Genomic DNA, 23,503 nt, shown 5'->3' with positions numbered 1-23,503 from the left:
ATAGAAACATTATATAACAACCTCATCAGCCTCATAAAATCACAAACAAAAGCAGTAAAATAGGCAGCATAAGTTCATGTATTGAATGCTTACAGCATGGCATATGCTGGAGAAATATGAGAGAATCAAACAAATCAAGCCCCTGTTCTTATGCTCCTTCCATGAGGATGAGGGAGCTGGTGGGAAGGTGCTGGGAGAAGATAAACAAGTCAACCAATGAGTGCACAAGATTGTTTCAGAAAGTGATCAGTGAGCCTGGAAAGAAGTTAATCAGGTTGACAGAGAGTTGCTGACTGGGACAGTGGTCTGGTGAGGGAGTATTTTTAATGGCGTAGTCCAGGAAGTCCTCTCGGAGGAAGTGAACTTTGAGATGAACCTGAGCTGCATGAAAGAGCCAGTCACGTGAAGACCTGGAGATGGGGCAGTCCAGACGGAGGAAACAGCAGCTGCTTGGAATGCAATCATCAGGCCCATGTGACTAGAGCTCAGAGGTCAGGGAAGAGGGTCCCAGAGGAGTCCCAAGGACAGGTGAGGCCAGCAGGTCCTCTGGTGCCTGGGGCCTGGGTCACGCTAAGCAGAGAGAGTGCTTAGGGATGCTCTCTTCTTGCTAAGTGATCTGTTAGGTCACTCGCTAAGAAAGAACAAATGGCTCCTGGAAACACCAGAGAGGCCACGTTTCCAAACACTATACACCTCTCCCTCCCCTAAAAAATCTACACTTGAAAAGATAAACAGCTTCTTGATTTATTTAATGTCCACTTGTGTCCTTTAAATTCTGATTTGCTAATTTGCCTAAATGCTTTGAAAATGGTAAGATGACTAAATGCTTACCTGTTCTCATAATCCAGGATTTTATTCTGGGTTTGTTTGTTTGTTAAACAAAATTAGTGTCAATATGACATTTAAAACATACTTTTTAAATTATGTTTAAAAATAAAAATTTTAACTACCACATTATTATGAACTCATAACTAAAGAAAATGAAAATACACACTGTTAATTCAGGTGTTTTTACTACCATTTTATTTTCTATGATAAAGACTTTTTAAAATTGTTACTGTCTTCAAAATGTGGTTTTTACTTTTCTAACTATTATGTCATAAGAAAATTTTGATTTTATACTATTTTCATAACATCACTTTAAACAGTCAGAAATATTCCAGAATATGAGTTATAATTTATTTGACCATTTCCTTTAACAAATAGATTACTTCCATATGAATAAGGCTTCTATAAGCATCTTTGTACATCAAGCTAATTTAAACAATTATTTTTTCAGGATAGGTTTCCAGACATGGACTTAATGAGTAAAAGGGCATTTGAAAGTATTTTGTCACATTTAAAAGCATTCATATTGAGGACCTCATTGGATCCTCACACTCACGTAGCCAGTAGGGCAGAAACCACTCTATAGACGAGAAAACTGAAACCACAAGAAATTAAAGGAATTGCCCAAGCGTGTTAGTGACACAGCCTGGACTAGAACCTAGGATTTTTCAGACAGCTTTAAAAGTTCTCACAAATCTATTTGTGTGACTGTAAGGAACATGGCTGTGCTGCAGCCAAGCGGGCATAGGCCAAGGTAAACATCCTGCGTGACTCAGCGAGTTTAGGGTGCAGGCGTACATCTCCGCTTGTTATCACAGCCATGTAGCCATAACATGGGAAGGCCATCACTTAGCTCTAAGCCACTATTGTCTGTAAAAGGTATAATTGCCCTGCTGACATTGTACAGGAGTCCTCTCACCCAGAGAAATAGAGAGCCAAAGGTATCCATCTTGCAGGCGGGTAGGAGGGAGCCAGGAACCGGCTTGTGCCCAGAGAGAGAAAGAGTTAAGCTGCTGACCCTGAAGGGTGGGCCAGCCATGCAGATGTGTGTGGGAGCAGCCGGCTCAAGCAGCCGAAACAGGGCGGACAGTGTGAGAAAGCTGCTGATGAGAGAGCTGCTGAATAAAACCATATTCATCTGCCTATGCCCTCACCCCCTCCCTGAGGATTCTTTCAGCCATCTGCCACCCACCCATTCCCCTCAGACCTCAGCATGGGCTGGAACCTGACACTGAGCATGACATTTAGCGTAGTCGTGGCCCCAAACCTGACCCTGGAACCTGACAGTGACTTTGCCAAAAAAGAAAAATGTTGAGGAAATGTACCTTAAGTTTCACCCTGTCCTGGAGCGTACTTAAACTGAGTTTTAAACTCTTAAGTCTCAGGAAGGACACTAGGAAAATGCACTGAATGAGGGCTTGGAAGGGAGACCTAAGCTGCTAGCCTGCAGGAATGGAACCCCTGGCCTCCTGTACTTTTATCTGTCAGATACCGGAAGAGAAGTGGAGAGAGGACCACCTGATAATTGACCCAAAAATTCTACAATTTTAACAATGAGGAAGTGGGGAAGATTGGAGGGAAATGGGACAACTCTGGTGAATTATGAATTCTTTGTCCCAGTGCCAACATTAAGTGCTGAGCCAACATATGCAAGTGTCAGAGCATCACATGAAAGCAATTCTAAGTACACACCTAAGTGCCTGATAGAATATTGTGACAGTGAAAAGTATGCCAAAACCTTGTCAGTAACTTTAGCAAGAAAGTGCCCAGAGTTCTGAGCTCTCAGTACTTCAGGATATCTGATAATTCTTCAAGGAAACATACTTTCATATTTTGCCTAAAGAAAAAGAGCTCAAACATTAACTGAGCATCTACTCTGAGCCTAGAACTGAGTCAAACACAGGGTTTGCATCTGTGAAGGCAAAACGGTGCCTGACTGGAAGGAGGTTGCAAACAAGCAGGTGAGAGTGATAAGAAATTGGTAGGAAGTGATGGTTTATGGTGCAATGAGACAAGTGTTTTACTAGAACAAGAATTACATCTTATGGAAGCACCAACTAGGGAGAGATTTTGTTTATATCACTGCAGTGATGAATTTTTGTTTTTAAGAAGGAATAGTTTCTAATTTTATTTTTACTTCATTAAAAGGTACTATTTCAATCCTGCCTATATGACCAGCCAGAAACCTTTTGTGCTCTAAGACTAACATCTTGTGCATATTTTAAAGAAACAAACAGCTGGTTATAAAAATTACGCAGGTTCATAGTAAAAAAAAAAAAAAAAAGTAAAAACCCTATCTTTAAAAATATATCATCTTAAATCCATTATTAAGGTTTAACCACTGTTAGTCCCTTAGACTATATCTTTCATAATACTTTTCTATGATTCAGGGCCAGGATTAGTGTGAGACAACCAAAGCAGGAATGCATCCTGTATTTAAAATTTTGAAATTTTGTTTATCATGGATTTTTTTGGCATTTATTTTGTTTTTTTTTAATTCTGCATTAAATTATGATTTATCTTGATTACGGAGTTTTTGGTAACCCACCACTGGCCTCATCTCAGCCCTGGTGATATGACTGGGATGGTGTGACTAGATACCACTTATGTTTATAAACATGGCTCCTGTGGTAATAGCAGTGGTAAACACGGCAAACATGTTTTCCACTTAATTTATCATGAGCATCTTCCCTTATATAACCTATTTTGTGAAACAAAAACTAGAATGTAGAGTGTAATACATAACCTAACAGGAGAAGAAAATATTTGAAATCAATGATCTCAGAGACACAGAGGACCTGGTCTTATACACGGAGCTTAACCCTGAGGAGTATAATTCAGACATTACCACAAGCATTATCACAGCATCAACTTGCACAGACAGGAACAATTCATCCCATCAACCTCATTTGCAAAAAAAAAAGATGAGAAATATCAGTATTTAAGGTGGTCTAACTAGAGACGGAATGGAACCAAATAGTCGCAGCTTTGTTTCAGAACACCTAGGCTAGGTTTCAGAGCCTGGGCACCCCATGTTCCCTCTCCCTTTTCCTCCTCTTGGCTTCTCATCTCACCTAAGGTTTTTACAAGGGACAACAATGGGGAAAGTGATCTTCTCTCACAAGAAGGGCAGGGAGTAAAGGATCAGCTGATCCTGCAGTGAAAAAATAGCGTACCCTCTCCAAACATGAGTGATACTTACTCCTTTTTATTTTTTCCCCAGCAGTAATGGTTCATGCTCATTGTAAAAACTTTTGGAATATAGGAAGGAATAAAGAATAAATTAAGTCATCTGTAATTTCATTACCCAGACATAATCAACATTAATATTCAGGCAGACTTCCTTTTATTATTGTATGTGTGTGCGTGTGTGTATATGCGTGTATATGTATGATTTATTCAGAAAATTATTATTATAACCTTATAAAGATTTCTCCTCTTCTTTTCTCAGTATATTGCCATTACATAAAGAGCATTCTTTCATACCATTAAATATTTATTTTTCAAAACTGATCTTAGTAGAGGCCTAGTACTGTCTCATATAAATATAGGATAATATATATAATAAATCCCCTGACATCAGACATTAAGGTTACTTCCAATTACTTATTATCTTTATATATATGTTAAAAATATGTGTGTATAATATGTAAGTAAACAATTTGCATAGTTTATATGTGGTAATATATGGTTAATATATAGGCTAATAATATGTAATTTATATCTAATAAATAAACATGTCTATACTATATAAATATAAAATTGTATATAATTAAATACAATCAGTGCTCTGTATCCATGGGATCTGTACACATGGAATCAAACAATTGTGGATTGAAAATATTCAGGAAAAAATCGACAGTTGCATCTGTTTCAGGGAAGACATGTTCAAAACAGACATTTTTTTGGTAGCTTTTCCCTAAACAATACAGTATAACAACTATTTACATAGCATTTATATTATAGTACGTATTATAAGTAATTTAGAGATGATTTAAAGCATACAGGAGGCTGTACTTAAGTTGTATGCAAATATTATGCCATTTTATATCAGAGACTTGAGCATCTGTGGATTTAGGTACCTGAGAGAGGTCCTGGGACCAATTCCCCCATGGACATGAAAGGAGGACTGAACCCTTAGCTGCTCTTTGGTTATTTTCCTAAAATCAGCTGAGTAGGTGAAATTCCTGAGCCAAAGGCAGGCCTCAACCCTGTATTTGCATGCCCCTGCATCACTCATTTTACTCTAATCCCAGCCCTGAGTCACAGAAAAGTGTTTTGAACAATATATACTGAGGGGCTTTATGTGTTTTTGTGCAAATGAAAGCCTTATAATTTATGGCTTATTTTATTTGCTTCAAGAGACAAAGAGCCTTGCCTAGGAAAGTTGTCTCATGGAAACAAAATCCAGCCCACATACTAAACATATCTGAACTCATTAAAATCCTCAGCTGAAAAAAAGGTGGACCCTCTGCCTTTGTAAAGTATGAGAGGCTGGAATACAATGCCTTTAAGAGTTAAAAGCATACTGATCTTGCATTATGTACAATGGAAAGATGATACCAATAACTGTTTACCAAAGAAACCAGATAGCCTTTGTTTTGCAAATTGGGTGAAGAACTTCAGTGACAAATAAGTGATCCATGGAAATAATGTTCACATCAGCTTCCTTCCCTGAATTTTTTCCTTTTAAAAAAATTAGAAGCAAAAAGGCATATTTGTTATATTCATTGCATTGTAGAAAAACTATAAAATGCAGGTGGACAAAAGGAAATAATTAAATAATCTATAATCCCCACTACCCAAAACCAATCATCGTTAATAATTTGGAGTATAGCTAAGCTTTATGTATACAAATATGTCTACTTTTTTCATAAATGGGAAAATACTCTACACACTGCTTTTAATACATCAGGAATGCTGTCCCCTGCCTTACCTGAGCATGAGTATTTCCCAGACTACGCTGTAGACGCGTCAGCCTGCCTCTCCATTTCAGGCGTATCTTGACAAATATTACACAAATAAAGAAGGACACCAGATTGGTGAGATGGTTGCAAGAGGAAGCAATTCCATGATAAGGAAGATTAAGGAGCTACAAGCGTTCTTTGGCCTCCAAGTCACTGGGAAGTTAGACCAGACCACAATGAACGTGATCAAGAAGCCTCGCTGTGGAGTTCCTGATGTGGCCAATTATCGCCTCTTCCCTGGTGAACCCAAATGGAAAAAAAATATTTTGACATACAGGTAATGAGATCTAGTCTTTCCAAATTCAGAGAAAAACACCCTCTCTCTCTTTTTCCCTTTTCTTGAAAAAATATTTTCCTTCTCATCCGTATAAAAATCCTGACACCTCACAACCATAAGAATAAGAACTTTTTACATCCATCCATCAGGCAATGACAATGGGCAATTCACCAGAAAATATGGTCTTAGGATTATCATAATGACTGGCTATTTTAGGCATTCCAAACAATTTTACCAGCTAGAAACAACACAATTATCTTTAATCTAGTCTAGGATTAATGACCTGGCAGTACAAACCAGTTTTCTTAAAACAACCTGCTTAATGAGAAAGAAAAAAATAACCTACTAATAAAGTAATTTATTTCATTGATTCCAAAAATCTTTTATTGATGATTCAAGAAATGCATTCCATTTGAGGGTTATAAAGGTGAACAGGTCAACTTTCTTGACCTTAGGGAACTCACAGTCCTTTAAGGAGAGACAGACATGCAAACAGACAGCTGTAGCTCTGTGTGAAAAGTGCAAAAGCATAGCTCTAAGCAGTGAACTGTGGGACCACAGTTCACATGGACAGAGCTACCAAGTGGCCCAGGGACCAGCAGTAACATCTGAGCCTGATTCGAAGGCAAAGCAGAAGCAGTTCCACTCTCAGCCCCAAGCTCCCCTCACTCCCTCCCTGCCCTCTTTCTTCCCTCCCCTAATCCTCTGCCTTCATCCCTTATAAACCAAGGGGACACACCCAACCAGAACCTCTGTCCCTCCCTGCTGTGCTCAGGGTACGGAGTCTGGAATTCCCTCTCCCAGAGCCAGACCTGATTCTGGGAGCCAGCGCAGACTTCCTCCCCAGGTTGGTCCAACCAAGGGCAAACTATGTATGGTACCTGCCCCTCAGCCTGAGGTAGGGTTGGATGGTGCCTGCCTGCGTGGGCCTCATGCATGACAGATGGGTGCAGGTCAGAAAAGAAGAGTGGCCTCCACTCTTTGTGGTCCTGCCCCAGGCCTTGCACATGTAAGGAGTTTTCTAAGAAGAAAACCAGACCAAGCATATAGCAGCAGAGAGTGGACAGACTGGCATGTTGATGGGCAGCATTCCCACCACAAGTGCCTAGTGCATGCGGCTGCAGCAGAGGGTGCAGGAAAGGCAATGGCAGGAAATGAGCTGGAGGGGCAGCCTGAAGGGCAACTAGAGCGTGATGTCAAGGAGTTTGGACTTTATCCCCAGGGCGGTGGAGAGCCAGGCCAGGACCAGGATGAGATTTCGCTTTTAGGATGAGCACATCTAGATGATAACTGGAGATGGGGAAAGGCTGGACTCGTGCAATAGTCTAAGCAGTGGTATGGTAGAGCTGCCTCCTAATAGCTCACAGAAGCCAATCCTTAAAATGTCAGGAATTTTGCAGCCACTTGTTAAGCTCCCAAGAATTTTGTTAGCTGGTTGCTAAGAGAGCCATTGTTAAATTATATAAATTAACAATTAAATAAATCATATTAAATTACATTAAATAAATTAAATTTATTATATTAAATAAATTATATTAAATAAGTATATTATTTCATATTTATATTTATTATTAAAATATATTTTTGTAGTAATAAATAAAATACTATTTATTAATAATATATTATTAAAACATATTATTTTATAATAATAAATAAAATACATTATTTATTATTATATGTTATATTATTTAATATGTATAATTATTTAATAAATTACATTAAATTATATTAAATACATTATATTAAATAATTACATTAATATAATAAATTATATTAAATAAATTATATTAAAAATAAAGGTAATAAAAACATATTGCCTCCTATTTCACTACATTTTATTATTTTCTCTGTTCATGAGGCTATGTACATCTGTATAATCTGGGTGGTTCATTCATGCTCATCTCTTCACAATCTGGCATTCAGTGATGGTAAATTGGTAGCTTGAATTAGCCATAGTGAGAATATTTACAACACAGAAATCAGCAAGTCATACAAATCAAGTGGGTTTTTTTTTCTCCTTGTAGAGCCACCTGTTAACCTGTTCCAGCACACCAGTGAGTCCATTTGATCAAAGGAGGGGCCAGAATCCAGGGAACAGTCATGAATCCCCTAGGCCACTTGTTACCTGCTATCAGCCAATAAATCCATAAGGTGGCAGGCTGAACAAAAAAATCAAAGCAATTGGGGGAGAAAAACCTCATGGGAGTTGAACACAAAAGTGATTCTGAAATAGTAAGAATAAGACAAGAAAAATGTGTACGCGTCGACAGAGTCTTTTCATAGTTTTCTTAAAGTAAACTGTGTTCTGGAATTTTAGTCCATGACTATGTACAACAAAGACAAGAAGCATGGGTCAAGATAATGTGATGCTTAGGGAAGTATAATATTCTTGTGATAAGCTGGGCAGTCTTAAAACCCCCTCAACACACACATTGCCTATCCACTCTTGCTCCCCAATAACTCTACCATCGCCTCCCCATGAAAAAGGACACTAGAGGCTATCACAGTACTCTGCCTGTGTAGCTACTGACTTTCAGAATAACTTCTTACAACATAACCCAGAGGATTACAAAAGGAAAAAAAATACAGCATAGTGCTTATATGCATAAGCTTTGGAGTCAGACAGAACTGGGCTCAAACCTGACTAATCATAACATGTAGATGATGATGATGATCTTCCTCTTAGGGGTCGAAGTGAGGATTAGATAAATGCCACATTAAAAAGTGCATACAGCAACAGCACATAGTGTGACTTCAAAGAATATTGGCTAGTATTACTATTGCTTTATCAAGCTCCAGACCCTGATTCGGGGATCCCTTTTTCCATGTTCTCTTCTTCTCTGGTGCTATCCCTCTCTCCTTCCTTGTCTTCTCCAGGCCAACACACAAAGTCAGCTCAAAGATATGGCTGACTTACCAAAAATGTGAGGGCATGTCAAAGTACTAAGTCCACCTAGTTGTGATAAATTGCAGACTCATATTATGCAGTGGGCTTGGCATATTTTGAAAGCATTAAATAGTCCCTTTAAGGGTCTGTCTGGTATCCCCCTTCAATTCTATAGCTCTCTTCGTTTGGCCCCAAACCTGGGGTTAAAGAGCTCCTTGTTCCTTCCCTCTCAAGTCCTGAATTGAGCTATTTGCTATCCATTCTGTGGGCACAGTCCTTTCATTTGGGACCCTAGGATTACTGCTGTTGGTTTCTCATTGAAATTGCACCATCTGCATTATAATAACCTAAGATACCTTTCAAAACACAGATTTCTGGATCATACCTGTATTTTTAACAAGCTTCCTAGGTAATTATCACAGGTCCTAAACTTCGAGAGCCACCGAGTGGGCCCTAAAACAGCTAGCTTTAATTCTTTAATTCATTCATTTATTTATCAAGCAATTGCTAAGCATCTGCTATGTGCAAGGCACTAAACTAGGAGCTAGAGAGAGAGAGAGAAAGCAGGGCCGGTCCCTGCTCATGGGGTTGGCTCTCACAGACACAGCTTCTCACTTTGCATCATATTCCAGCCCAGCCCAAGGTCTCGGGTAGAAGTTGCCCTCCCTGCCTTTCCTTTGTGTGCTGCCAGAAATCCCCATACCCTGGGCTTCAGAGCAGAAAGTTCTAACAATCACCAACTCTGACTCCACCCACAGTCCAAAAAGCACTACATTTTTCTGCCTTCAGGTGTCATTGTCACACCAGTAATTGCTGAAAGGCTCACCCTTTTTTCAGTTCCAGTGAGCCTCCGTTTTTAAAGCTAGCCCTTGCTCTTTAAGAATGTATTATTTTGGGCTGGGGGCAGTAGCTCACGCCTGTAATCCGAGCACTTTGGGAGGCTGAGGAGGGCGGATCACCTGAGGTCAGCAGTTCAAGACCAGCCTGGCCAACATGGTGAAATCCCGTCTCCACCAAAAATATAAAAATTAGCCCGGCGTGGTGGCAGGCGCCTATAATCCCAGCTACTCAGGAGGCTGAGGCAGGAGAATCAATTGAACCTGGGAGGCAGTGGTTGCAGTGAGCAGAGATCATGCCATTGCACTCCAGCCTGGGCGACAAGAGCAAAACTCCATCTCAAAAAAAAAAAAAGAAAGAAAGAAAAGAAAAAGAAAAAAGAAAAGAATGCATTATTCTGAGGGAAAAAAAAACCTTCCCCAATAGCCCTGGGGAAATTCTGAGGAGCTTTGAATAAGAATTAGCAAAACTTCAAAACTCCACATTTCTATTTTTTATAATTGAAAACATCCACTCCCTTTGGGGAAAAAGAGGTCCTCTCTCAATGAAAACGACTTTAAGAAAAATTGACTACTTACTACCTGTAACATTTCACAAGTTTTATTTATCTTATTTATTTATTTAATTATTTTTGAGTGAAGTCTCACTGTGTCACCCAGGCTGGAGTGCAGTCGCCCGATCTTGGCTCACTGCAACCTCCACTTCCCAGGTTCAAATGATTCTTCTGCCTCAGCCTCCCAAGTAACTGGGACTACAGGTTTGCACCACCACGCCCAGCTAATTTTTGTATTTTTAGTAGAGATGGGGTTTCACCATCTTGGCTAGGCTGATCTCGAACTCTTGACCTCAAATGATCCTCCCACCTCAGCCTTCCAAAGTGCTGGGATTATAGGCGTGAGCCACTGTGCCCAGCCACAAATTTTATTCTTTTAATTCGGTGGTAGTATAATAACAATGAAAGCTAAATGGTTTCAGTACCGGATTATCCCAACTGTCTCTCATCTCTCCCTTTCATTTGTCTTGTTGTTTCATATGCAGAAATTTAACATATAATAAAGCAAAATAAGAATTATTATTTCAGAGAAAAATCTAAATTGTAGATTTACATTTAACATTTTTTTAATACAACATATAATTCTTGCTTTCTTCAGAGCAGTTACTGAAAAGAAAACATGTTCCTTCCGTTTTCACAGAATATCTAAATACACACCTTCCATGAGTTCTGTCGAGGTGGACAAAGCAGTGGAGATGGCCTTGCAGGCCTGGAGTAGCGCCGTCCCTCTGAGCTTTGTCAGAATAAACTCAGGAGAAGCGGATATTATGATATCTTTTGAAAATGGAGGTATTGTGGTACTTGGATTCCATCTACTAATTCAAAGGAGAGTTGTCCCAATACTGTTCCTTCTTCATCTTTAATTCGAGTGATCACACACTCCTCCTTCACACAGTGCTGTGATGGGCCAAGGCCAAGACCATGGCAAAGCCATGACCTTCATCTGGCCGGAAAATAGAACCAAAGGAGTTCTTAGCATATCTTGTCATCATCAGACACAGCTGTAGAGTAGTTTCACTGTAACAAACTTTCATTATGACTTTGCCCCACTAGGGGACAAATTCTTGCAGATTTTGCTTTCCCGTTAGCCACATGACCTCATCCATTCCCATGATAGTGTTTATCACTTATATAACCACTTCTATATTAGCCAAGGATATCCTACCATGAATCCTCACTGAAGCAAATACCTTCCACAGTGACCTTGAAGCAGCTTTCCCCCTGCAGCAATGGTTAGGAAAGTGTCGTTTCTGTCTTGCCCACACTTGCAGACCACCTTCTGGGAGATATGCAAGAGGTCTGCCTCCAACTTTCCCACTTCTTCTCCATTCCATTGCTCACCCTGGTAAGGAGTAGAGGCGTAAGTTTGCGCAGGGAGTGGTGAGAGCTCTGAGCCCTTTTCAGGGAAGCAAGTCTAGGAAATAGATAAAGGGAGGGCCAAATGGCTCATAAAATTTCTTTTCCTTCTCAGCTTCCTAATAGTCAGGGTGAAAGCTACTACCTATTCCCCTCCTCAGATAACATTTCTAGTGTCCTTGTCATTTCAAGCCCAGATCTTAATTTTAATCTGATGTCACTGGGGGGAAAACATGCTTAGGAGCTAGGAAAAAGAAGATCAAGCAAGTCCTGAGAATAAAGCCTTTAGAAATGGCCCTGGGCGTGACCTGGCCCAGGTTATGTCCTATTCCTCCCAGAAGACAAAGGCCACCCCTGGTGAAGTGGCAGGGAAAGCAGTGTGACTCGGGGTAGCTTTGAAGGCCAAGGAATGAATGTCTGGCTCTCTCTTGATCTTTCAAGCTTACAGTCTGTCCCCTAATACACAAGCCAACCAGGGACTGTGCTGCCATTGCATGAAGTCCTCGGTGTGTGCACCTGAGTAGACTGCATTTCACTGAAACCTGAGAAATGGCATACCAGAACTTTGTTCTGTCGGCTTTTAAAAAAAACAAAACTAAAACTGGGTATCCTTACTAAGATTTTTTTATGGTAAACTATATCCCTCATTTTGTTCTTCCTCCTCCTCTTCTATTAAATTTGTAATGAATTGTTAGTTAAAATAGATAATTAAACAAAAACTTAAAAAGCTTTAAAAGTTAGGATTTTATAAACACCTTTATGACTTTCATATGTTTTCCACATGAAAGTATGTCAAAATTACAGAGAGATTTTTGACACTTCCTTAAACTGTACTGTGCTATAGAAACAGAAAGCACACACTTGTTCAAGTCACTATCACTGTCTCAGCTGAATCAAATTTGAAAGGTCGTTCTGCTAACAGGTTCACATTCCAATCAGTGGAGTAGGTTTTGCTATCGAATGCCGCCCCCCCGCCGCCCCGCCCCGCCCCGGTCGTTCTCCTTTTGTAATCTGTGGCACATGTAAAGTCCACAGTATCCTATGTGTCAGTTAACAGACGTCATGATAGCAACAATAACCCAAAACAGGTGTTTTTTTTATTGCTAATGCTTACTATCTTTGCAGTATGAATTAGCCTTTTTTATTTTTCAATGGGCAGTTACTCATTGACAAATGAACTTCCCATTATAACAAATAAATACTGAAAAGTGAATTTAAGTGTCAATGCTACTCAAAATGTCCCTTTTCTGTAATATGATGCGCCCCTCAGAATTGCTAGAAGGACTCAATCCTGTTGGCCTTTCTCCCCACTTGTTTAGATCACGGGGATTCCTATCCATTCGATGGGCCTCGGGGGACTCTAGCCCATGCATTTGCTCCTGGAGAAGGCCTGGGAGGAGATACACATTTCGACAATGCTGAGAAGTGGACTATGGGAACGAATGGTATATATGCACAATTCACCATAACCTGGAAAATATTGTACCTTCTTCTGGGCTCCATCATGAAACCTTGAGGTTCAACGTCCCAAGCCACCCTTTAACTAGGGGGGCTGGCTAGGAAAAACAAGTAAGCCAAAAATCCAAAAGGGATCACATAAGGGAAAAAAATCCACCCCAAATTGTGTCGTAGACTTGTCTGATCTGTTTCATAGCATATCATCTGAAGAACCCTTCTCAACGCACTGCTCTCGTCTCCTTCAACAACCTAGTATTTATGATTTCTTACTTGTTCTTGGAAATGGGCTACATTCAGAAATGACCCAAGAGAATCAGTACTGTCCTGAGAAGTGTGTTGGGGATGGGAATAAAGTTTCCAGAATATCATACAGGTCATCTGGAAATCTTCAGTGTGAAACGTGTGGATCAAAAGGTGTAGGCTGTAATAGCAGGGAACTATTAAGGCATTTGTGGTCTAAATTTATGAATTATTGCCAAATAGCATTGCCACTATTTGCTCCAAGGCTCTCCTTTATCAGTCTACCAAACATCACTGATGATGAATAAAATGGATTGATGTGCATTTCCATCCTCCCCCACCCCCAACCCCCTTCTAGCCAAGGGGGGAAGAATTAAAGTCACCAAAGCTAAGTGCCAGAATAAGCTACCAACCTTTGAATAATCCAGTTAGGAAAAGGAGATGGGTTAACTGTAATGTGGGCATAAATTATACTATAAAGATGCAAGATGGAGAAAACAAAAACCTGTGTTGATACTGGTTTTTTCTCTCTCATATTGTCTAGGTTTTAATTTGTTTACCGTTGCTGCTCATGAATTTGGCCATGCCCTGGGCCTGGCCCATTCCACAGACCCATCAGCACTGATGTACCCAACTTATAAGTACAAGAATCCCTATGGATTCCACCTCCCCAAAGATGATGTGAAAGGGATCCAGGCATTATATGGTAAGATTATTACCTTCTTTGATGACTAACCCTGAAATTGGCAGGCATTCAGTCTCCGAATTGAAGAAAGTGCATTTTATCTGCATTGGTAAAGATCAATCTAGAAACCATAGCCCCAAATATGCCTTCTTGTGAAGAGCTGATTTGCTAGTTATAAATATGTGTGTGATGTGTGATTAAATTTTGCATCTTTCCTTTACAGCATATTAGTCCTGGATAGCCTTAGAAAATATAGTCATTTGTCTGTTTGTTTGTGTTTTTCCTTTGAGTGCAGGTTAGAATTTACACATTGGGAGAGGATGGATATAGTTTATAGTTCATGTATGTGGTGCTTACCCATTTGCAGATAAGTGACCTTATCTCCCTAAAAATAGCAATCATGATTAAAATAACTCTGCGCCCAGTCATGTAGCCGATCTGCAGTTTACAAAACAGGTTCATGTGTGTAGTCTTACACCAGCCTCACAACCAACCTGTGGGGTGTGAAGTGTTTTCCTCATTTGATAGCTGAGAAAGCTGAGGTTTGAAGACAGTAAGTATCCTAAGATATCCTAAGATAAGTTATCTCAAGTATTAATATTCTTCCAAAAGGTAATAAGGGATTATTAGAAACTCTGTATCCAATTTTCCTTAAGGGAAAAACAAACCAATTAATCCATCAGAAGGAATCTTGAAACATCCTTAGACCTTGACAATTTTTCTTTAATGGATAAAAGGCAAAAAGATCTAGGAAATTGCTTTTCCCTTGAGCCCTGGAGACCTGGTTATTAGGCTTCTGATTATCAGAGCCTCTCCCCATCTTCTCAGTGCCTAGAGACCCAGATCCCCCAACAGCTTCCTGGGGTGCTAGGAATCTGGCCCCAGGGGATCTGGAGGGTGGGAAGCCCAGAAATGCGCACACCATTCAAAATCGGTCAGATTTCACCTGAGGCACAAAAGATAAATTTCATCCCAAGAAGCTTTCAGCCAGCTCTATCTATTTCCAGGAGGGGGAAAGCACCAGATCTGCCTGACCCTTGAGGGACAGGAAAAATGCTGTGAATGTCTCCATGTCACAAACTCAGCTCCAGAGCCTTGGTGGCAGTGTTCCAATGGGAAGCGATTCCTGTGGGCCACTGAGAAGGGCTGAGCTCAAACACTTGCCTTTAGAGGTCCTTGTGCCCTGGAAAGTCACTGCCTTCGGATGGCCACTGTCACTCAGCCAGGAGGCAAAGCACATATTTTGGCATAGCTATTATGACACAGGTGAACAAAATGTGAAAACGTGGGTTTACGTTACAAGGGAGCATTCATATCACCCACCCGATCGTTTGCCGCTGCTGACCCTCTCCAATTTCCAGCTTCGATATTCTCCCAAAGCCTCACCCCGCCTCTGATCTTCGCCTTGATGCTAACCCTACTCCATCCCTGATCTCAAACCTCATCTGACCCTTATCAGAGGCCTGAACCTTTCCCTTCCCTGTGCCTCATTCCTTCCCTGACTCTCACCTGTGATTATGACGAGGCTTCATCAAAGAGCAGGAACCTGCCAGAGGTGACAGTCCAAGCTGTGCAGGCTCATTCTTCTGGAGCTGGGACACAGTCCTGAGAGGTGCAGAGCAGGAGAGGAGACTCACTGATAGCTCTCGCAAGATTTGGGTCCATGTTTTCCAAGACGATCCACCAGAAGATACCTTTAAATAGCAAACACCTTCAGTGTACTTCAGTTTCACAAGAATTCGCTCAGTTTTTCCTGGATGCCGAGTAAAAGACAAAAGCACAGGGCAGGATGCCAAGGAGTCTATGAAAATAATAGGAAAACACACAAGAAAGTTTTCTTATTGAGAAAAAAAGAACTTAATTACAAACAAACAATCCATGCCAATTTTTAAATTACATTTCTAATTTGGAACACTTGTAGATATCAAAGAAGTTCTATAATAAAATAATAATCTTTAGAAGACTTACTATGTGCCAAGCACTCTGCTACCTGCTTTACAGGAATTATTTAATTCTCACAACAGCCTTCTGAGGTGAGTACTATTATTATCCCTCCCTTTTAACAAGTGAGGAAGCTGAGGCTTGCAAAGTTGAATAATGTGCCTCAAATCACACAGCTCAGCAACCAGGAGAGCCGGGACTCAAACCCATACCTGCCCTCAACAGCCATGATCATGATCACATGTCCAGCGTGAAAGTGTACAACCTCCCCTGGGGCTCTAGAGCAGAAGTGTGTGAACTCCAAATTCCCGTTACCATTTTGACCAACTCATTTTGAATCCTAGGACCTCGGAAAGCATTCCTCGGGAAGCCCACTCTGCCCCATGCCCCCCATCACAAGCCATCCATCCCTGACCTCTGTGACTCCAGCTCATCCTTTGATGCTGTGACAATGCTGGGGAAGGAGCTCCTGCTCTTCAAGGACCGGTAAGCCTCAGACACGCCACCGACTCTCATTGGGCCTCATCTCCACTCCCAGACAAACGTCATCCCACAGGTCCTTGTTGCTGCCGTGTATGAAGATCATGCAGAAATGCTGTCCTATGCAGCAGAAGGGTGGGAGGCAGGGGTCTTTGGGGGAGATAGAGAACTGCCAAAACTACTGTTTGTGGTGCATCTACTGTGGTCTTGCTACTGTGCTAAGTTATGTCCATATATGGACAATATTTATTGTAACCTTTTTCACCATAGAGATTAGAATCCCTAATGTGCAGATAAAGAAAGCAGCTCAAAGACAGCAAGCAAGTTTCCCAAGGTGACAGTTAAATGGCTGAGCTAGGACACCAGCCTGAATTGATCTGATGTCCATTTTGTTTACCACTTTATCCCTAGTGAGTGTGCATAGCAAATGCTCAATAAATATTTGGTGAATGAGGGTTGGCTAGCTGGACAGATGGACAGATAGGAGATTGGATAAAAGGATGGATGGATGGATGGATGGATGATCAGATGGATAGATAGGTGGGTAGATAATTCCAAGGCCAGCATTCTTCCGAAACTGCTCCTTTTCAGTGCCTCCGGGCCTTTCACAGAGAAGGCAGATCCCTCTTCTCCCCCAACTCTGGTTTCTTGGGGAGTAAGGCTGTTGTCTCCATGATGCTGGTTACTCCAAATACTTCTTTCCATGGAGGCAAAGAGAAACATAGCAACATTCACCCCATTCCTCCCTTTGCTGGGGACAGAATTCAATCACACCAGAATAGGCAGAGGCATCTCAGGAGCATTCATGTGTGGCATTATTTTTTCTTCTTCTTCACTATTGCAAAAGTGTTTATGGAGCCCATTGTGGTTTTCAAGCAGTGTAGTCTCATGTATGAGAAGGTGTATGAGTAGGGGACTCCAAAAGCCCTGCGAGATAGTGAGACATGAGCTCTAAAAGTTAGGCCCATGAAACAAAACAAGAAGCAAGTACCTGGGAAGATCTAGAGAGAGTTCCCTGAGGAGCAGACGTTTGAGAAATGTGATGTTCCTTATCTTGTATGCTTTTGGGGATATATTGTTGAGCTACTATTATAAGAATACTTTTTGCTCCTTCAGCACAGAGAGAAAGTAACAAAGTATTTTTTAAAAAGCACAATTTACCCAGAATCCCACCACCTGGAGTGTATCAGTCTGCAGGAGCTGCTATAACCAAGTACCATAGACCAGGTGGCTTAGACAACAGAAATTTATTCCTCACAGTTTTGGAGGGTAAGAAGTTCAAGATCAAGGTACTGCAAGGTAAGTTTCACCCCAAGGCCTCTTTTCCTGGCTTGTAGGCAGCCGCCATCTTGCTGTGAGCTCTCATGATCCCTTTATGTACAGAGAGAGAGGAGTGAGATTTCCAGTTTCTCTTCTTATAAGTGCACTAGTCCCATCATGGGGCCCCCACCCTCATGACCTCATGAGTCAGGAATGTCCTCTTCCAGCACTAACCCTAATTACTTCTTGAAGGTAATACCATCCCATTGAAGGTTAAGGCTTCAGCATAGGAATTTGGAGGGCACATAACACAGAGCATTCCCATTGTTAAGCATATTGTTGTATGTCCCTCCTGACGTTTTCTCTGGATAGAGAGCTAGATATTGTACATATGGGAGTAGGGCGCAATGATGTCTAAAAAAATAGGATTTTACTAGTGGTGTTGATTTATCAACTTTTTCACTCACAAAATTTTATTTTTTCCTGTCAATGGATTTTAATTCTCATCCTTTATATATTATATGTTATTCCAATGAATAGATATATCATTACTTAATCAATCCCATACTGGATTATTTCTAATTTTTAAAAATTAGAAACAGCTTAAACTAAATCTTTGACAATGGACAGACATTCACTTTTCAAAGGCAAATTAGAGCCGAGCCCAGGAACCCAGGCTTTCACAGCAGAGTCAGTGGGTGGCCCTACTGCTTACTGATGAGGTGATCCCCAGCAAGTAATGTGCCAGACACATAGTGTCAATAAATGGCAGTTACTATTCTTAAGAGTGGGAATCAAAAAATATTTACAATGGCAGGGAGGCTTATAAACAACTTCAGGTATTTAGAGAACCCAATTTATTCTTTTGTGTTATTAATTTTCTGATGATTTTTTATTTTTAAGACACTGACCATTGACATTTTTCTTGAATATTACCAAAAAGTACACCAAATGGAATTGGTAAGCAATGACCCGGGAGTGGAAGACCAGGCAGGGCAGGAGGAGCTTGGAGCACAGACCTGAGTAAACTTGGCTTCACCTAAGGGATATCATTGTCAGGCTCCACACTCCCAGACACTGAAATAGCATGTAGCACTCATTCAGTGATAAAGCAGTGAGGTGCTAGCCATCATGCAGGGTGTAGCTTATTCTTGTGGTAAATATCAGAGGTTGCAGTGGGGGCAAAGGAGGCAGTGAAGTCAAACATATGATACCATTTCATTCAATGATCATTGTTTTCTTAAAAAAAAGCAAAAAAAAAAAACCTCTGTTTATCAAACTGTGAGCATTTAGCAATTACTAATGACTACTTAAAGTCAATACATCTTTTGACATAGTCTTGATTATAAATACTGAGGGTGATAACAGACTAGTAAGTGAGACATTGGTGCAAGAGACATCTAGAAATGAAAAATCAGCAGAGGGACTGCAGGAGAGATGGCCTGCTACCATGTACGTCTCTGCTTAGTCACCACCTTCTCATCTTCTTCCATTTCAGATTCAATGAGCTACTGGGGTAGGGCAGATGATTCCAAAGAACTAGAACTAGCTATAAGCAGGATGGGGAGTCAGGAGTGGTCCCAGCACTGGACTTGCCACTAACTCACCGTGGCACCTGGAGCTTCTCTTCCTTTTCTATAAAGTGAGGGAGTTGTCTGTAATAATAGTGACTTAAAAGTGTTCAGTACTTACTATGCAAAGCACTATATTATCACATCCTTACAATTCCCCTGTGAGGCCTGAAGTATTATTCGTTTTACAAGTCATAGAAAGGATAAGCAACTTGTTCAAGAGTACATAGCTAGTAAGGGGTGGAGCTGGAATTCAAACCCAAACTAGCAAACTTCAGAGTCCGTGCCCCTAACTACCCTGCCTCCTAAGGTGCTGTCCAGAGCTGGAATCCCATGACTCTATAGCTCTGATCCCCTACCAGCTGCCGCTAAAAGTCCCAGAGTGCTTGCTAAGCCTGGACAAAGAACAAAGAATTCTTTCAAGCCACAGTTCTAATGGCAACCAGGGAGCCACTGATTATGAAAGCACTCCCAGTCTCTTCTCTCCCACTCAACAGCCTGGAATTCCCCGTCACCAACAATGATCTGTTGATGGGACATTTCAAGCTGTGGGCATAATAACCACATGGTTTGTTTCCAAAGCAAGATGGAATGCAGTACCTTTTAAAGTCACCATGAGATTGTCAGATATTCTCCATAGTGTATAAATGTACATTCAAATGTTCTGTGTGAAGAGAAATAAGTGTTAGCTATAATAAGTTGAGAGGCATATATATAGCTAGATATACTTAATGAACATACACTTACTTTTTATAATAGATGACAAAATTATTAAGGCTATATCAGATTTCCTCAGTCACTTAGGGAAAATAAGCGAGAAATGACTGGAATTGTAGCCATACCAAAATCATATTTGCATCTATCATATTATATTGGGTTTTGCCCAATATAATTTTAAGGGTAAAATCAAGAATATCACACACAATCATCTATAAATCTTAGAAGTACAATAGATTTTACAAATAGAGTAAGCATAAAGGTTGATCATAACCAAATCCTTCAGTGTAGAGATAAGGAAAATAGGCACAGGTCTTTTAGCCTCAGCAGACCCTCCCATGAGACCCAGATCTTCTGACTCCAGTCCAGAATCTATCCTAGCACTAATATAGAAAGCTTTCTGCCTATGAAATGGAAATACCAAGAAAAGCACTGAAATTTAACCTGAAAGAACATATGCCCATTGACTGTTATGCATTTGAGTTAGTAGGAAGAGCACTTCCGAGCTGTTCCTTTGCTTCCACGCCCTCTGCTTGCAGGTGGGGCAACCAGCCACAAAGAGGAGGATGTTCATAGACTATCTAGGTTTCCCAAGGATGTCTAATATGTTTCTTCACATTTTTTTTTCCAAAATAGGATTCTATATATTTTTTTAATCTGTCACTAATTGTCACATTTTAAAAGATGTTATGTGTCTTAAATTAGAAGGCAAAGAAAAGCATTTTTGGCCGGGCGTGGTGGCTCAAGCCTGTAATCCCAGCACTTTGGGAGGCTGAGGCAGGCGGATCACAAGGTCAGGAGATCGAGACCATCCTGGCTAACATGGTGAAACCCCGTCTCTACTAAAAATACAAAAAAAAAAATTAGCCGGGCGTGGTGGTGGGCGCCTGTAATCCCAGCTACTCGGGAGGCTGAGGCAGGAGAATGGCGTGAACCCGGGAGGCAGAGCTTGTAGTGAGCCGAGATCACGCCACTGCACTCCAGCCTGGGCGACAGAGCAAGACTCCATCTCAAAAAAAAAAAAAAGAAAAAGAAAAGAAAAGAAAAGCATTTTTAAGGGTTATGCAAGTAGGAATTGGAGAGAAGAATGGATGTATTAATAAAAGGCATTCTGAGGACTCACCAGTGGGATTAGGACACTAATTTGGTGAGAAGAACAATGGAAAAGGGAAAGTTTAAAGCAGGTAGAAGCCTCATGGCTGAGAGTATAATATACAGCATTGTTCACTTAGAAAAATTCAGAGGATTTGTTGGGAACACGATGTAAAACAGGGTTAGATGTATCGGATTTAAAGCAATGACAATTTTCACGGAGTTTCATAGAAATAAGCTACTGCTCAGGGAAGAGGTCACAGTTGGAGGCTTCGTGGGTTTTGAATCTCCCACGTAAAGGAGACATTTAAAGATGTGGAGATGAAAAACAGCTCTGTAGAGAGAATGAGGAGAAAGAAAAAAAGTCTAAAGAATGAGCCTAGGAAATGGAAGAAAAGGATTTAATAACAACCAGAGAGATTCAGCACTCCGAAAATAATAACGATAAGAATAGCCAACACCTCGTGGTCATTTGCAACGTGCTATGTGTTGTGCTAAGAATTTTACAGATATTCACTCATTTAATCCATACTGTCATTGTCCTCAGCTGGAATTATAACTTAGTTCTGTTTGACATTAGAGACAAAACCCCTGTGGTGAAATCCCAAATAAATCTGGGAAAAAAGGGTGTATTTTTTTTAAGTGATCAACAGTGGAAAATGTTGCCAAGGTCACCAGACTGAGGACTGAAGAAAAGGGACTGAGTGGCCAGGATAGTTTGGAATATAGTCACAGCAGAGCAGTGAGGAAGAAAGCCAGATCATGGAAAGGGGTTAAAGAGCAAATGGGGCCAGGCGCAGTGGCTCACACCTGTAATCCCAGCACTTTGGGAGGCGAGGCGAGTGGATCACTGGAGGTCAGGAGTTCAAGACCAGCCTGGGCAACATGGTGAAACCCTGTCTCTACTAAAAATACAAAAAAAATTATCCAGATGTGGTGGAAGTGCCTTGTAATCCCAGCTTCTCAGGAGGCTGAGGTGGGAGAATCACTTGAACCCTGGAGGCAGAGGTTGCGGTGAGCTGAGATTGCACCACTGCACTCCAGCCTGGGTGACAGAGCGAGACCCTGTCTTAAAATAAATAAATAAATAATAAAAAGCAAATGGGGGGAAACAAAAGAGTTGAGATAGATCATTCATTTGAGAAGCTTGTTAATAACAAAAGAAGTTAAGATAATAGTTGGCAGTGGCAGCAGGGCCAAGACAGGATTTCAAAGAGGGAACTGTTCATGTTTGAAGACAGTGGAGAAAAAGCAATACAAGATGCTACAGGAAGGAAAACAATAACAGTAACCACTATTTCTGGAGAGTAGATTTGAAATTGGGAATTCCCAGGATGCCATGGGCTTGAGGTAAGCCCACCATGGAACAGGAGGAAGTCTTCTCCTTCGCATTCTCCCTGGGAATGTGTCTTTTCTGGCTGTAAGATTACTTCCCTGAAAGCCAACAAATGGCATTGTGTTTACTTAGAGTGGTTCTCTGTGATCTATTAAGAATTCAGATAAAGAAGCAGAGGTGAAGTAACATCCCTGACTCATTGTCATTTCTTCTGAACCACCTGATTCTGAGAGAGGAGGGGCCCTTTACATGTTCACAGGTTATGGCTTATGAATATGGATTTTCACGGGCTCTTCAGATGGGTACAAACATTCTTAATTTAAGGGCACTATGCACAGCTTTGACTATCATTAATCCACACCACTGGCTACAGATGGGTTTTTAGTTGTATGAACTATATTTTTCTTGGGTTCAGTGAGGTGGATGATTCATGGTTGATTTCTTGGCTTCTGACTCATCCTGAACTAAGCAGCCCTGGTTAATGAGTCCCATAGAATGAATGGCTTCTCAGCCAATGACATGACAGTTTGTACTTCAAAGTTTCCAGTGAAACAAACTAAGAAGGAAACTTGGCTATATTGATAAACTCTAAGTTTATATTCTGCATATCATCTATTAATAAATTTGTGGAGTAAAAACATGTCTTTTTAAAGTGTCTACAAATAAGAATAGTCCTGAATTTATAAAACACTTTCATATGCATTATTTCAATTGATCCTTTTAAGTGTTTGTGCAGATATTATTCTCACTCTTATTTGACAGTAGGAAATTGAGTCTCAGAAAAATTGAATGACTCACACGAGGTCACACAGCCAGTTATAAAACAAGGTTTCAAGCATTCCTTGTTTTGTTCACTGCACCACATCACCTGATCTCAGGGGAGTGAGCAGTAATTAAACAGAGAATCAAAAAGATAGAGGCCGGCGTGGTGGCTCATGCCTGTAATCCCAGCAGTTTGGGAAGCCGAGGCAGGCAGATCACTTGAGGTCAGGAATTCAAGACCAGCCTGGCCAACATG

The 23,503-nt window shown here is 40.8% G+C and overlaps 1 protein-coding gene across 1 annotated transcript in view; it reads left to right on the top strand.

Annotated features, from left to right (window-relative positions):
• Window positions 1-23,503, top strand: part of MMP20 (matrix metallopeptidase 20) — a 49,774-nt gene that overhangs the window by 2,420 nt on the left and 23,851 nt on the right. Inside the window, exons 2-6 of the mRNA XM_003828382.6 lie at window positions 5,825-6,072; window positions 10,990-11,138; window positions 13,025-13,150; window positions 13,948-14,109; window positions 16,374-16,515. Coding sequence (XP_003828430.1) covers window positions 5,825-6,072; window positions 10,990-11,138; window positions 13,025-13,150; window positions 13,948-14,109; window positions 16,374-16,515 — 827 coding nt within the window. The remainder of the gene's footprint in view (window positions 1-5,824; window positions 6,073-10,989; window positions 11,139-13,024; window positions 13,151-13,947; window positions 14,110-16,373; window positions 16,516-23,503) is intronic.

Source organism: Pan paniscus, chromosome 9 (assembly GCF_029289425.2).
Source record: "Pan paniscus chromosome 9, NHGRI_mPanPan1-v2.0_pri, whole genome shotgun sequence".
NCBI lineage: Eukaryota > Metazoa > Chordata > Mammalia > Primates > Hominidae > Pan > Pan paniscus.
The sequence above is the reverse complement of the archived record's forward strand: the minus strand, read 5'-3'. Positions and strand labels throughout refer to the sequence as shown.